This window comes from Cyprinus carpio, chromosome B18, assembly GCF_018340385.1.
Source record: "Cyprinus carpio isolate SPL01 chromosome B18, ASM1834038v1, whole genome shotgun sequence".
Classification (NCBI taxonomy): Eukaryota; Metazoa; Chordata; class Actinopteri; order Cypriniformes; family Cyprinidae; genus Cyprinus; species Cyprinus carpio.
This window is the reverse complement of record NC_056614.1, coordinates 24,231,687-24,245,556: the sequence shown is the minus strand read 5'-3', so window position 1 is coordinate 24,245,556 and position 13,870 is coordinate 24,231,687. Positions and strand designations below refer to the sequence as shown.

At 35.3% G+C, this 13,870-nt stretch overlaps 1 protein-coding gene and 1 pseudogene across 1 annotated transcript in view; both read left to right on the top strand.

The window, feature by feature from the left end:
* LOC109075421 (xaa-Pro dipeptidase-like) overlaps positions 1 to 2,766 on the top strand; it is a 57,487-nt gene extending 54,721 nt beyond the window's left edge. Inside the window, exons 13-15 of the mRNA XM_042744513.1 lie at positions 419 to 603; positions 1,666 to 1,857; positions 2,293 to 2,766. Of these exons, the coding sequence (XP_042600447.1) occupies positions 419 to 603; positions 1,666 to 1,857; positions 2,293 to 2,436 (521 nt within the window). The 3' untranslated portion in view covers positions 2,437 to 2,766. The remainder of the gene's footprint in view (positions 1 to 418; positions 604 to 1,665; positions 1,858 to 2,292) is intronic.
* Positions 2,767 to 4,430: 1,664 nt separating this feature from the next.
* Positions 4,431 to 11,440, top strand: LOC109058801 (annotated as a pseudogene).
* The last annotated feature ends 2,430 nt before the right edge of the window (positions 11,441 to 13,870 follow it).

The following is a 13,870-nucleotide window of genomic DNA, read 5'->3' as shown; positions in this document are numbered from 1 at the left end:
AGTGTCACATGATCTTCAGAAATCATTCTAATATGCTGCTTAAGAAACATTTCTGATTATTATCAATGTTAAAACAGCTGCGCTGCTTCATATTTTTGTGGAAATTGATGCATGTTATTTTTCAGGATTCTTTGATTGGTGGAAAGTTCAAAGGAACAGCATTTGTTTGAAATAGAAATGGTCCTGTTACATTATGAATGTCTTTACTCTCACTTTTGATCAATATAATTAATCCCAGACGAATAAAAAGTTAATTTCTTAATTTCCAAGCTTTGAACAGCAGTGTATGTTGAGATTTGAGATTGCTCTTCCTGAAAGAACAAACAGACCCCGTCTTTGATTGAGTGTGAATCCTCAGCTGTGAGATGACCTCTGACCTCAGTCTGATGACGGTCTCTGATTCTTCCCTGGTGCTCAGGTGTGAAGTGGACAGACATGCATCGTCTGGCTGACCGGGTTCACCTGGAGGAGCTGGTGAAGGTGGGGATCCTGCGTGGGAGCGTGGAGGAGATGCTGAAGGTTCACCTGGGATCTGTGTTCATGCCGCACGGTCTGGGTCACCTGCTGGGCATCGACGTCCACGACGTGGGAGGATATCCAGAGGTCAGTTCTGATCACAACAGAACTCAAAGAGCAAACTCAGTTTCTTTTCCCTGAAGTCCTTGTATAATGTCGCTTAGCGTTGGAACCAAAAACTCAAGCGATACGCATCATTTTATTATTGGAAGTTAAGACACATCAGCTAATTATAATTGTGTGTCACAATTATAGGCCTGGTTAAATTTTTATCAAAGATAAATCTTAAAATATATCCCTTTGTAAACCGACTTTTTATTTCCTCTTTTTATATATTTTATATAAGGTGACAAATAGAATGTAACAAATAAACACCAAAATGTTATAAATTGAAACTACTCGTCAGTTTTCTACTCATTTCAAATAACAGGTTTTATAAAAGCAATAAGCCCCGTGAAGCTGTGGTTTACAGTGAATTTATAACAGCTTTATTACCACACGCATAAAACGTGGGTCACATAAAGCCATATACTGTACTGTATAGCAAATCTCAGTTGCTTGATTGTTTATATCTTTATATCTTCACATGCAGACTGTATTATTGTCCAGTTCTTAACTGCTAATTGCCACTATAAGACACGAAGATATTATAATATTAACATTATAAATTTCTGAAAAACTGCAGCCATGTTTATTTTGAAAAGCGCTATACAAATGGAATGTTTGTGTGCTAATATTGTAGAAAACAATCATTTTGTTTTCATATTATATCAAACTATAAATGATGTTTGAATGTTTGTGTGCTAATATTGTAGAAAACAATCATTTTGTTTTCATATTATTTAATGATGTGTATGGTGTTTTTTTTAAGGGCCAAAATCAATTTAATTAAGATTATATCCAACATCCAACTACATTATATTAAAATTGTATTACATTTTGAACATTTTTAAATAATTAAAAAAAAAAAATTAACTGTTAAAATGATTTTTTAATCAAATGAACTACATTTCAATGCAAAAAAAAAAAATATATATATATATGTTTGGCCCGCTGTGGTTTGCATGTCTCTGTCGTGAAGGAAGGAGCGTCTGGTTCTGTCTGATTAAACCGAATGCAGCAGCGGCTGAAGTGTGTGGTGTGTTTCAGGGCATCGAGCGCATTGACGAGCCGGGGCTGAAGAGTCTGCGGATGGGCCGTGTGGTGCAGGAGCGCATGGTCCTCACGGTGGAGCCGGGAATCTATTTCATCAACCACCTGCTGGATCAAGCGCTCAACTCACCGGCGCAGTGCGGCTTCATCAACAACGACGTCCTGACGCGCTTCCGCGGCTTCGGCGGGGTCAGATCACAACAGACTTATTACAAACAAACCATGTTCCAGCAGATGCACATCAGTATTATTACAAAGAAACTGATTACAGATTTCTTGATCAATCCATAACTGGTCCTTATTTTCTAAAACACTACGTAATATTTATTTGTTGATGGTTTGTCAATAAGTTATCATTTATGCATAATTACATATAAATTATATCTATATAAAATACACTATATATTTTTATTATTACTTTGTCAAAAGCATTAAAGCTCCATTGTTTCAGAAGTTGTAAATGTTTCAGTAAATAAAGTTAAATGCTGTAATTTGTGTACAGTTAAACATATCAATATATAATGCACATGAAAACATTATATGTGTGTGTGTTCATATATGTTTTATCTTCATATAAAATGATCATCGTGTGTGTGTGTGTGCTACCGTTTGTGTTTTTATAAGTTTAGTATTGAGGATGATATCGCAGTGACGGCTGACGGCGTGGAGCTGCTGACCTGCGTTCCTCGAACCGTGGAGGAAATCGAGGCCTTCATGGCGGATGAAAAGTCCAAACCCTTCAGTCCCATCAGCAGCCAGAAACTCTGAAGAGATAAGGATGATGATGACACTCCTTTTCTTCAACATATCAGTCTTAAACCAGTATCTAAGTAAAGGAATATCTTTGATATCAATCACATGACAGCTGTTCTTTGACTTCTCTGATGAAAGTCGGCAAATTAAATTACAGGATCATTTATGCTTTCATGTAGCAGCCATTTAACAGTTTGTGTTTTAATTTTCAGAGTCTGATATTCTTAATAAAATCAGCTCTGAACTTTACTCAATTCATTTGCATTATATTCTGTATGCTTTTTGCAAGTTTGTAAGACAATGCAATGCTTATTTTTTAATAAAGGTCTGATTTTTCAAGCATCATTTAGAATCGTGTGCAAACTGATATTTACTCATTCTGAAAATTCTGTCATTTAAATCCCATATGATGTGTTTCTGTCAGACTGAAATTGATGGAATAGCAGAAAGAAAAGACGAGGAGAAAAATCCGGACACTTGGTGTGACTGTAGGGAGCGCTGGGTTTCAGTTTGAGACAATCACTTTTTTGATTTTCTTCCTCTATATGATTTCACATAAAAGAACCGAAATATATGACCCTATTATTGTCATGCTGATTTGAAATGTTGCAGTAGATACAGCATGCCTATAAACCAATACTTTGGGGGTGTTACAGTACAAAGATTGCTGTTTAATCAGTGGACTTCCTTTACATTAACTTCTTTCCAGTAAATCAGCCGATGCAGAGGGTGCAGTGTTCATATCAGTTTCCATCATTAATTGTGTTCACCTCATAGCAATGGTATTAGTTCATTTAGCATCCAAAGAAAGGAGTGTCTAAAATGTAACTCACTCAGTGTTACCTTCTTGGTAATTCTTGTTTGTTGAACTTATTTAAAATAACCATTACATTCAGGAAAACACCGTTCTCACTGCACAACTTACTGGATAATATCTTATAAATATAAAAAACAAAACCTATACATGTTTCCTAACTTGAATTATAGGGGCATTATTAGGGGCACATTAGGTTTCATCATGTAGTGAATTATTTTGGACTCTCCATGCGTTTGTTTGTTTGTTTATTTGTTTTTGAGTGACGTGTTGGATAATGTTAGCTTGCATATCGTTAGAACAATGTCGCAGAAAAAAAAATCAAACAAACCTGGGCCTACTTCTAATTCTTGAAATCGAATCCTACTTTTACTCTAATTTTGTCTCACGCACGTCATCATGTAGCGTTGTTTTGTTTTTTTAGATTGTTTCCAGCTGTTCAGTTGTGACTCAGCTCTTCTCTGAAAGGTATCAGATGATGAAGTGGCATTTTCAAATAAGGGCGGACACTCTCAGGTATGTTGTTGTAGGTCTGGTCGTGTGAGATGTTGAACTCCGTATTATTTTCATTCCTGAATGAATCATAATTGCAGAGCTGCATCCGAAACCAGAGGCCTGATATAGAGTCCTTTCATTATCAAAGCATCTAAACCAGATTTGCACTGGTTCTGCAGGAGTGACGAAGAGACATATTTGTTTGTGCATTTATGCTCCAAAAAGCCAGTTCCGGATGTGACCTTCAGGAATACAGAAACCCAGCTGAATCACAAGAACAAGACAAGACGTTATTTAAAACGATCACATACTGTAATCGATAACAGAAATGCAAAGAACACCAACTCAGGGTTTATGAAAGTACAGTGTGAATTCAGGATTCACTCTTATAAAACTGAATAGTGAAACATGTTAACCTGAGTTTAGAATGACCCAGGGTTAACTTGTGAAAAGCCCTATAAAGTAGAATTATTTTACTCTTTTGAGTGCTTTGAATATGGTTATCATTTGGTACTGTGGTATATGGTTTCAGTTTCAGATTCATATGGACAAACCAGTCTGGAGACACGTGTTCATCTGTGTAATGAATCAGATATGTGCAGAACTATAGTTCCTGTCACCTTACATTTGGTTTGCACAATCACAAGGGTTTATAAGGATGAGGAGGTTAACTATCTTCACACACCAGCACTGACTAGAAATGGCAGCTGTCAGAAACGCTGATGAAGGACAGAGTGTTGACATTTCAGATGAAAATGGAGCAAGACATCTTGAAGAAAGAATTGATGGTCTGGAAGATAGAGATCTGGGAAACAAAACAGAAGAGCTGGACGCAAAAATAGATCTGAAAAAAAAAGCAGAAAAGAACAAACTAAAAGGTCGAAGAGTTAAACGAAGAGCTAGAAACAGAAAACGAAGCTCTAGAAAAAACAAAAGAAGAGCTGCAAGAGAAACAGAAGCGCTGCAAAAAACAAAAAGGCCTGAAAAAAGTGATCTGGAGGAAAGGTTTGAAAATCTGGAAATCACTGATCAGCAAGACTAGAAAAGAAGAGCGTGTGAGGTACAACATTCAATAAACTTACATTCTTCCAAAATACTGTAGCTAATATCGTAGAAATGGTTTAAAATGTCATGAATGTATCATTATAATATCAATAATCAAAAATTGAGTTTGCTTTTACCTTTATCTTCCATCTTTAAAAGTCATTTAACTGTACTAACTAACCACAACATGACTTTAGTCATGAATTAATACATTCATGCTATGTTTGTGCATGTAGGGGTTGAATTTCATCATCTAATAGCAGCTATTGTGTTTTTCTAAATATTTGTTTACTCTTGAAATCATGAATATAACAGCAGTTTTATTTGTGTTGTCTCTTCCACACAGAGATCACGTTTACAACCCTTGAAGAGCTCGAGATGGCTTGACCAGATTTAAAGCAGACCAAATATGAATTTTATTGTATTTCTTTTATTTTTCTTCTGTGTCATATTCATGCAAGACTTTGATCTGATGCATTAAACTATTATGATGTATGTCAGTGGGGTTTTAACTGTGTTCCGTCTTTTACCAATAACTAATAGTAATTGGCTCTAACTAGCCTAAAAACATCCTGCAAATCAAACATACAGAAGCTGAGACACTCAATGTCCAGCGCCCTCTTATGGACTGAGTTTGTACATTTTACAGGAAAATACTTCCAGTCTTTTTACTTCAAATTTGTATGTTTAATTCAGTTACTTTCAGATTCATAGTATTTTTTTTCTTGCAATTTCTGAGTGAAAATGGTTTCAAAGTAAACCTTAAAGTACTTTTCTGTTCACTATTTTTAGCAATACATTTAGTTCCTGTGTTTCTACCAATGGTCAGATAGTTGTACATTAGAATTCATGGTAAAAGTATAAAAAAACAACAACAGGGAAAGAAAAATGTAAGCGATAAGCCAGTACTCTCTCTCCAGTCTCCTCTGTTTGTTGAGTATATTCAAAGAATGGTTAGAAACAGACTTCTGTTAACAACCAAAATCTAAATTTAATAGTATTTTAGGAGCATTACTAGATGAGCGCTGGATATACAGTGCATCATAAATCCCATAATGACAAATGGTACAAACACAGCAAGCTGATTCTTAATTTCAAGTAGATCTCCTTCAGAAATCTCAGATATTTTCCTTCATCTTTAGGCATTATACTTTAAAACAAAACTATGATGTCACTGAATGTACTGTTACTACTGTGTTCAAGACTTTTTTCAGTATACCTTGTGTACTGCAATTCAGTTCTACAGGTACTACTGTATTATACATCAACATATGGTCTTTATATCATTGTCCTTATTTCATTTTATAATGTATATCTTTGTCATTTTGTATAGACCTAACTTTTGTCATTTATTTCATTTGATTTATTGTTTATTTGCCATCATATGTGTGTAAGTGTGTGCACAGGCTTCAACTTATTGTTTTATGATATGACAATGGGAAAAAATGAACAAGATGTGAAAAACATGCTATTGGTTCCAGTGATTAAAATTGTAATTTGTAAGCTGTATGAAGTATTTATGTCTTTGTGTGGATTTCTGTATATGCCTTTATTTGTTTATTTGTTTTTGTAGTGTGTTATTTTTCATTGTGTGATAAATGTAGCTTATAGCTTATAAAAGCTATAATAAACAAATAATTATCAATTAAAAAAAAAAAAATACATGACTCAGTGGAATTGGAACATGGAAAGTGTCTTTGTGTCTTCCGTAAATGACTTGAGCACAAGGTCAACTGTGTTTCATTTTTCCTGGCTAACACTGTTTCTGTTTCCTCTAGTTTTTAGTTCTTCCAGAGCCAATCCTCCTCAGTTCTGCCTTTCTCTTCTCTGTTGTCCTGTTATCTGTCTATTAGACTCGTATGTTACTACAGAAACTGATGGCCTGAGACTTAGAGCTTTGAGCTCTGAGCTCTGTTTAGTTTCAGTTTGAGGACCACCTTCTGCAAAATAAATACATAAATAAAAAATCTTAGCAAATTTATGGTGGGCTGAAAAAGTTTATGCTTTTGCCTTTTACCATTGCAAATCAAGACCTTTTGAGTGATAATTGTATTAGTATAAAATATTTGTATGTATGTGTTTGCACTATTATTCATGTGCATATATGAGTTGTGATTCATCATCTAATAACAGCTGTTCTGTTTCTTGAGAATCAGTTCATCTTTGCTGTATAATATTAGACATACGAGAGCATGAATATACAGTAATGGCAGTTTATTTATCATCTCTTCCAAACAGAGAGCATGTTTTCCTCAAGAAGAAAAGAACTCAAAATCTGCATTATTTTAGACCAGATTTAAAACAGACCAAATATACATTTCTTGTATTTCTCTTTTCTGTCACATTCAAGTCGAATGACTGTCAAACTCCAGTAAATATAATTTCTCAATGTGTTTTTATTGAAAATAGCAATTTAATCTTAAAATCTTGACTACAAGAAATATAAAACTATTATCACAATTTGCTATTAAAGTATTATAATATATGCCTGTGTGTTCATGCGTGCTATTACATTTAATGTTACTGATACTTTCCCTCTGAGACAACTAGCCTTGTTCTATTTTGTAGTTGTGCTTATATATGTTTATATTGGAAGCTCCTTATGTAATAACTTTTGACAGAGTGGCACAATCTGTGTCAACAAAAACACCTTAAGAGCATTTTATTTGCACATTTGTTTAACTGTGACCATGTAATTCTAATGAATAAAGGATTAAAAAAAATAGTTAACTGGGTAGAAATTGCTATAGGCAAAACTTTTGTAATATTCCTTCTGTGTTAGATTTACAGTACATGGTAATAGTTAAACAAAGAAAAAAAAATATTGAATATCTGTACTGTTTGCTTGCAGACTGAGGCTAGTTGTCACGTTTAACTCCAATCAATATTTCTCAGGATGAGTTTAGTCTTTATATTTTCCTATAGATGTGAACTTGAAAACATTTCGTTCACACTTTATTTTAAGAACCAATTCTCACTATTAACTAGTTGCATACTAGCATGCACATTACTAGATTGTCTTGACTGTTTATTAGTATTTATTACACGGCTCTGTGGAATACTTGATTCTGATTGGTCAATTGCCAGCAGTATGCAGCAGTCCAGCAGTATGTTATTCCCAGATAATAACCGCCAAATTGAATATCACACCGCTCATCCGGGTACTACGAATTATCTTGACCGGTACTACTTACGTGCTTAACGATTCACTCCGCTGTCTGGCGCCATCTTGTGACTGAAAACACTTAAAGGGGTCATATGATGTTGCTAAAAAGAACATTATTTTGTGTATTTGGTGTAATGAACTGTGTTCATGCGGTTTAAGGTTCAAAAAACACATTATTTTCCACATACTGTACATTATTGTTTCTCCTCTATGCCCCGCCTTCTGAAACACTTCGATTTTTACAAAGCTCATCGTTCTGAAAAGCGAGGTGTGCTCTGATTGGCCAGCTATCCAGTGCATTGTGATTGGCCAAATACCTCAAGCGTGTGATGGAAATGTTACGCCCCTCACCATACTGTGATGCCATCTCCTGGCACTATGAGACAAAACCAATAAAACCCATTACAAACCAGGCATTTGTTGCATCCAGTGGAGACATAATTACTGATTATAATGACTTATACTGTCTTTTTACACGTTGCATATCGCACTGCATAAACATAAAACCATGTCTCCATTTGTGATTGTAGAAACAACAAACAACAAGCACTACTCTACACTGCTCAAAACTCGTGAGGCAAATTCTTTAAATATAAAAAACGTACTTACAGGCTGTGAGTCAGAAGCGCCAGTAGATCAGGAAACAGTCCTCCATAAAATGCACTGCACACATCTGAATATTTGGGTTGAACTGTTCTGGAACAGTGTTGTAAATATGACTTAACCACTGATTTCTAGTCGTGTCCTCTTTTGGAAGACCAAACAAAGTAGTTTCGCTTTCACAACGAAACACACAGTGTCTCCACAACATGGCAGCAGCGGCAACAGCGAGAATAAAAGTTACGCCTTCTTTCTTTGCGTGTTTTTTTGGTTTGCGTTGTGAGAGTTTTGCAAATTTTTGAAATTGGTGTGTTGGGGATTTTTGGGAGTGTCCGTTTTAGGAGAGCGTGGTTGACTCTTAACTTTTATAAAGAATATCTCTTTGGATTTGAGACTTTAGTCTTTGCAGCTTTAGGGATCTTATCTATTCACGAACAGCTTGTAACACTCCAAAGAGAAAGGAAAAATTTAAATTGCATCATATGACCCCTTTAACCACCGTGTGTTACAATGGAAGACTTCAGCATTCAAAACAGCAAAACAAATCTTTTTAGCCGTGTAATAAGCGGGATAATGTTCATCCAGCCAGTTATCTCAGAATAAACCCCCCTAGGCTTATACAAGACAGATCTTGATCTGAAAAAAGCCACCTATCTCTCAAGTGGACCACTGACACTCCTAACTGAGATTGTAGACAGAGTGTCAATGGTCCACTTGAGAGATAGGTGGCGGTAATGCACTTATAAGTCTGCGATCCACCATAAAGCAAGAAGAAGAAGATGCCTCATGGCCTGCTGCTGAGAATGTGCTCAGGAGAGTTCTAACAGTTCAGACATTGCATGAATCAGAGGTAAAAAATTAATAAATAAAAAAAATACTGTTCAGTATTTTGAGTCTTTACACATCAATGTATCGTCATGAGCTGCAGGGTTTAATTTGTTTTTGTTTTTGTTTGTTTTATTGTATGTTTTAGCAGTGATTCCCATCCACTCCCATTATAAGACTGACAGACTGCAACGGTTTGTGTTAAAAATCTCCATTTGTGTTCTACTGAAGAAACAAAATCAACTACATCTTGGAAGCCCTGAGGGTAAGCAGATAAACATCAAATTTTCATTTTTGAACCTTCATATAAAATTACTTTATATAACATTTGAATTAGTTTTCTCTTAATGCTTTAAACTCTCCCATAGGAAAAACACGTCCCATAGGATTCAATAAAAATCTATTTGGATATTATTATTATTATTATTATTACATATAATGAACTCGGACATCATGCAAAGAACTTTTATCTGCTATTTTTCTTGAAAGAAATTACATAGTGACATGATTAATCCACAACTTAAACATCTCAGTATTTATTTCTAAATTTAAAATTCATTTTTACCACATTTTTAGATCATTTCTGTAAAATTCAGTTATTCAAATACACAGAACTCCCACAGACTTGCATTGGAGAGCAAAAGCTTGTCTGACAAACGATGAACATCATCAGTTGTTTTTTTTATGTCTTTCAGACCTTTCAACCGTTTGTGCTCCTCCTAAAAATTGGTTTTATCTTTATTGTCTCAAGCATCATTCTAACCCTGACCTTCCCAGTGCATTGTGGGAAAATCCTGGTGTTTCCTCAGTCACTGGGTTAACATGAACATTTTGATCCAGGAGCTTCACTCCAGGGGCCATCAGCTCACTGTGATATGGGCCCTCGACAGCTGGTACATCTCAGAAACATCACCACACTGCGTCTCAATGACCGCCCTGGTTTTACTGGGTAGAGACAATGAGTTTTACAATAGTTTTGTTTCTAGACAACTCCAGATCTGAGGGTACAGGCAATCGGTGTGGACCAGATTCAGACTGGACATGGATCTCAAGGATAAATTTTCCTGAAATTCACAGGAAATTTGCGAAATGGTGATCTATATTATCGAGAAAGATCCTGAGCTGTAGGAACCAATCAAACTGACCAACTCTGACTTGATGTTGACCGTTCCAGCATACGGAGGTGGAGGTGTTGTTCTCGCACACTATCTGAATTTACCTCTCATTTTTAACGTCCGAAGGATTGTGCATGGAGAAGCGCATTTTGCGATAGCACCATCTCCTCTGTCTTACATTCCCTTCCCGCTTTCTCAGTTGATAATGTGTTGTTTTACACCATTCGGCTCTTCCTTTACAAGTGCATTGTTGGTCTTTATTACATTGCTTTGTGCGACCGATATTTTGGTCCCGATTTGCACTATTTTGAGTTATACCAAGCGGCTGATATTTGGCTCATGAGGGTGGATTTTGTTTTTGAATTTCCTCGCCCGACTATGCCAAATGTGCATCACGTTGGCGGTTTCCAATGCAAACCTGCAAAAGAGCTCCCAAGGGATCTGGAGGACTTTGTGCAAAGCTCTGGAGAGCATGGTGTTATTATTATGTCTCTAGGAACGTTAGTTGGCCAAATTCTTCTTGACATAGCTGATGAAATAGCAGCTGCATTTGCTCAGCTTCCCCAAAAAGTGATTTGGAGATTCACAGGAGCGCAGTGGTGGACTTTGGGCGACAACAATTTACTGGTTACCGCAGAATGATCTCTTAGGACATGCAAAGACCAAGGGTTTTGTGTCTCACGAAGGAAATAATGGTATTTTTGAAGCCATTTATGATGGCGTTCGTATAGTCGGATTATAGTCTGGTCATGTAAAACAACACCCTTTTAACCATGTCAAAGACAGCTCTGTTTACAGCAACCTGTTTCGGTGCATGCCACTTTAAATGCTAATGAGCTACTGCTCACCCCGCCTCTCTCTTCTGTGTTTGGTGGTGCGTCACCATCAAAAAAAAAAAAAAATATATATATATATATATATATCCACTATATATCCTCAGTGGCTATGAAATGGAGACTCTTATGTTCACTTTTACATCCAACTACTAAACACCTGCATTGCTTTGCTTGGAGAAAGTGGCGAACAGCATACAACTGGCTGAGGGTGGAAATATGCTAATACGAGACAGTCTGTCAATCAAAATGGCTTGATAATTGAGACTGTTTAGGCTTTTTAGGGATTGAAAAAAGGAATGGATCATTGCAGGGTGGTTGTGTCCACTTACTGCTAAGACACATTTCTATGCAAACACCTTGTAAAAATGAATTTTGCATCCAATGTCCCCTTTAATTGTGAAGATAACATTACGGTCACAACAGAAACACTTCAGATTTATTTTCACATTAGCTGCATAAATTGAAATATAATAGGCCATAGAAAATAGTTCTGAAAAAGATTATCAGCTAATACAAGTCCCAAAAAGTGTAGCAAATCAAACTAAGGGTTAAAAAAATACTTGTTTGGTTTCTATTTATTGTAAATGTTGTGGTGTGTTTCAGTATTGACCAATTTCGGAGCATTTGAAATTTTTTGACATTGTGAAAAAAGATAAAAAGTACAATACAATAATACATTTGGGGAAAAAATAGAATAAAACTCTGCGTGTAGCCTGTTTTTTTACTGATTATGAGCATATAGCTATTTAATAAATAAAAATGTAAAAACAATCAAAATTAAAACTTTTAAACTTTAATATAATTATAGTTAATGGAACAGAGATTTACCATGTGAATTTTGATTAAATGCTAAATCTTGAAGTAAACATGAACCTATTTAATGTGCATACACTCTTAAAAATAAAGGTGCTTCACGATGCCATAGAAGATGCCTTTTGTCTGAACAGTTCCATAAAGAACCTTTAACATCTGAAGAACCTTTCTGTTTCACAAAAGGCTCTTTACGGCGAAAGAATGTTCTTTAGTTTATAAAAAGTCAAGAAAGAGATGGTTCTTTAAAGAACCTTTGACTGAATGATTCTTTGTGGAATCAAAAATGGTTCTTCAATATGGCATCGCTGTGAAGAACCTTTTAAGCACATTTACTCCAGCGATTTGTGTTGAGAAAGTGAATAGTCTATTTAATTTCATGTTGACTTTAAGATTGAAATGATTTCTTCCAGTATTATCCCTTCCAGAAACCATTAGCGCATCATTAGGACGGTTTTGTCCTGTCTGTGATTCCGCTGATGTATTAGAGTGACCTGCAGGACTCTGGTTTAATAGAGGTGACACTCAACCTACTTGTGCTGCTGTTACTGTGTGTAATGACAAGAAGAGCTTTAATGTCTAACAGCGGTTAATCACCGCACCGTGTCTTCAAAGCAATTACAGCTGATTTCAAGATAACAGAGCTTTAAAATATAACATAAGTCTGGTTGACAGTCAATTAAAGAGTAGTTCTGCACATGAGCAAGCACTGCATATTTTTATTTATTTATTTGTTTTGTGCAGTTAACACTCCTGATACAAAAGATAATGTCTACAGACTTGTACACGGAGTCTAGTGTAAAATTCAAATACAGGAACTCAACTCAGATGTCCTGTCGTATAAAAATAAAATAACATACAAAGAATTCTTCTGGCCAATCACTTTCAGAGAGATAGTTAAAACAAACACTCTGTGAGGCCTTATTATGTTGATGGTAGTTATGATTGCATGATGGATGAGCTGAGCTGAAAATTGTGGAAGCTCATTTCTGCCATGGGATAAAAGTAAATAAAAAACATCTCAGAATTGTGTGGGGAAAAAGTCAGAATTCAGTGTGGGTAAACAAAACAAGTTTCTATCTAAAAGGTAATTGCAAGTATTTCATCTCCCAATGCAGAAATTGACAATTGAAGATTTTGACAATTTTTTTATTTGTGTTTTTTTTTTTCTGAATTGTGATGCAGAAATTGACAATTCACATTTAAGGTTATCTTACAATTCTGATTTTTTTTTTTTTTTATCTCATAATTCACACGTTTTTATTTTTTGTTTGTTTGTTTTGTTTGTTTGTTTGTTTGTTTTTTGGTCAAAGTTCAAGTTTCCATCTTGCAATTTTTTTTTCTGAATTCTGAATTTATATTTCACAATTAAGACTTTTTTTCCTCTCAATTCTGAGAAAAAAATGGCAGAATTATGTGATATGAACTCAGAATTCTGACTTTTTTCACCTAACAATTGCCAATTTCTCTCTCTCTCAATTCAGAGAAAAAAATATATAAAATTCTGAAATTAGTATTATTTTTTAAACTCATGGTTGAAACAAGCTTCCATAGAAAATGAACTAATGAAGGTTTTTACATCTGGCTGCGATGTGGAAAAGTAGAAATTCCCTCAATATAGTCCTTTGATAGAATCTTTTACATTTTATGTTTCTTTCCTGAATCCTTACACAACTACATTGCACCTCTGTTTTGTTGTGCTGGTGCATGAATTATGACTGTAAAATACCCGTTTTCAAGTTAC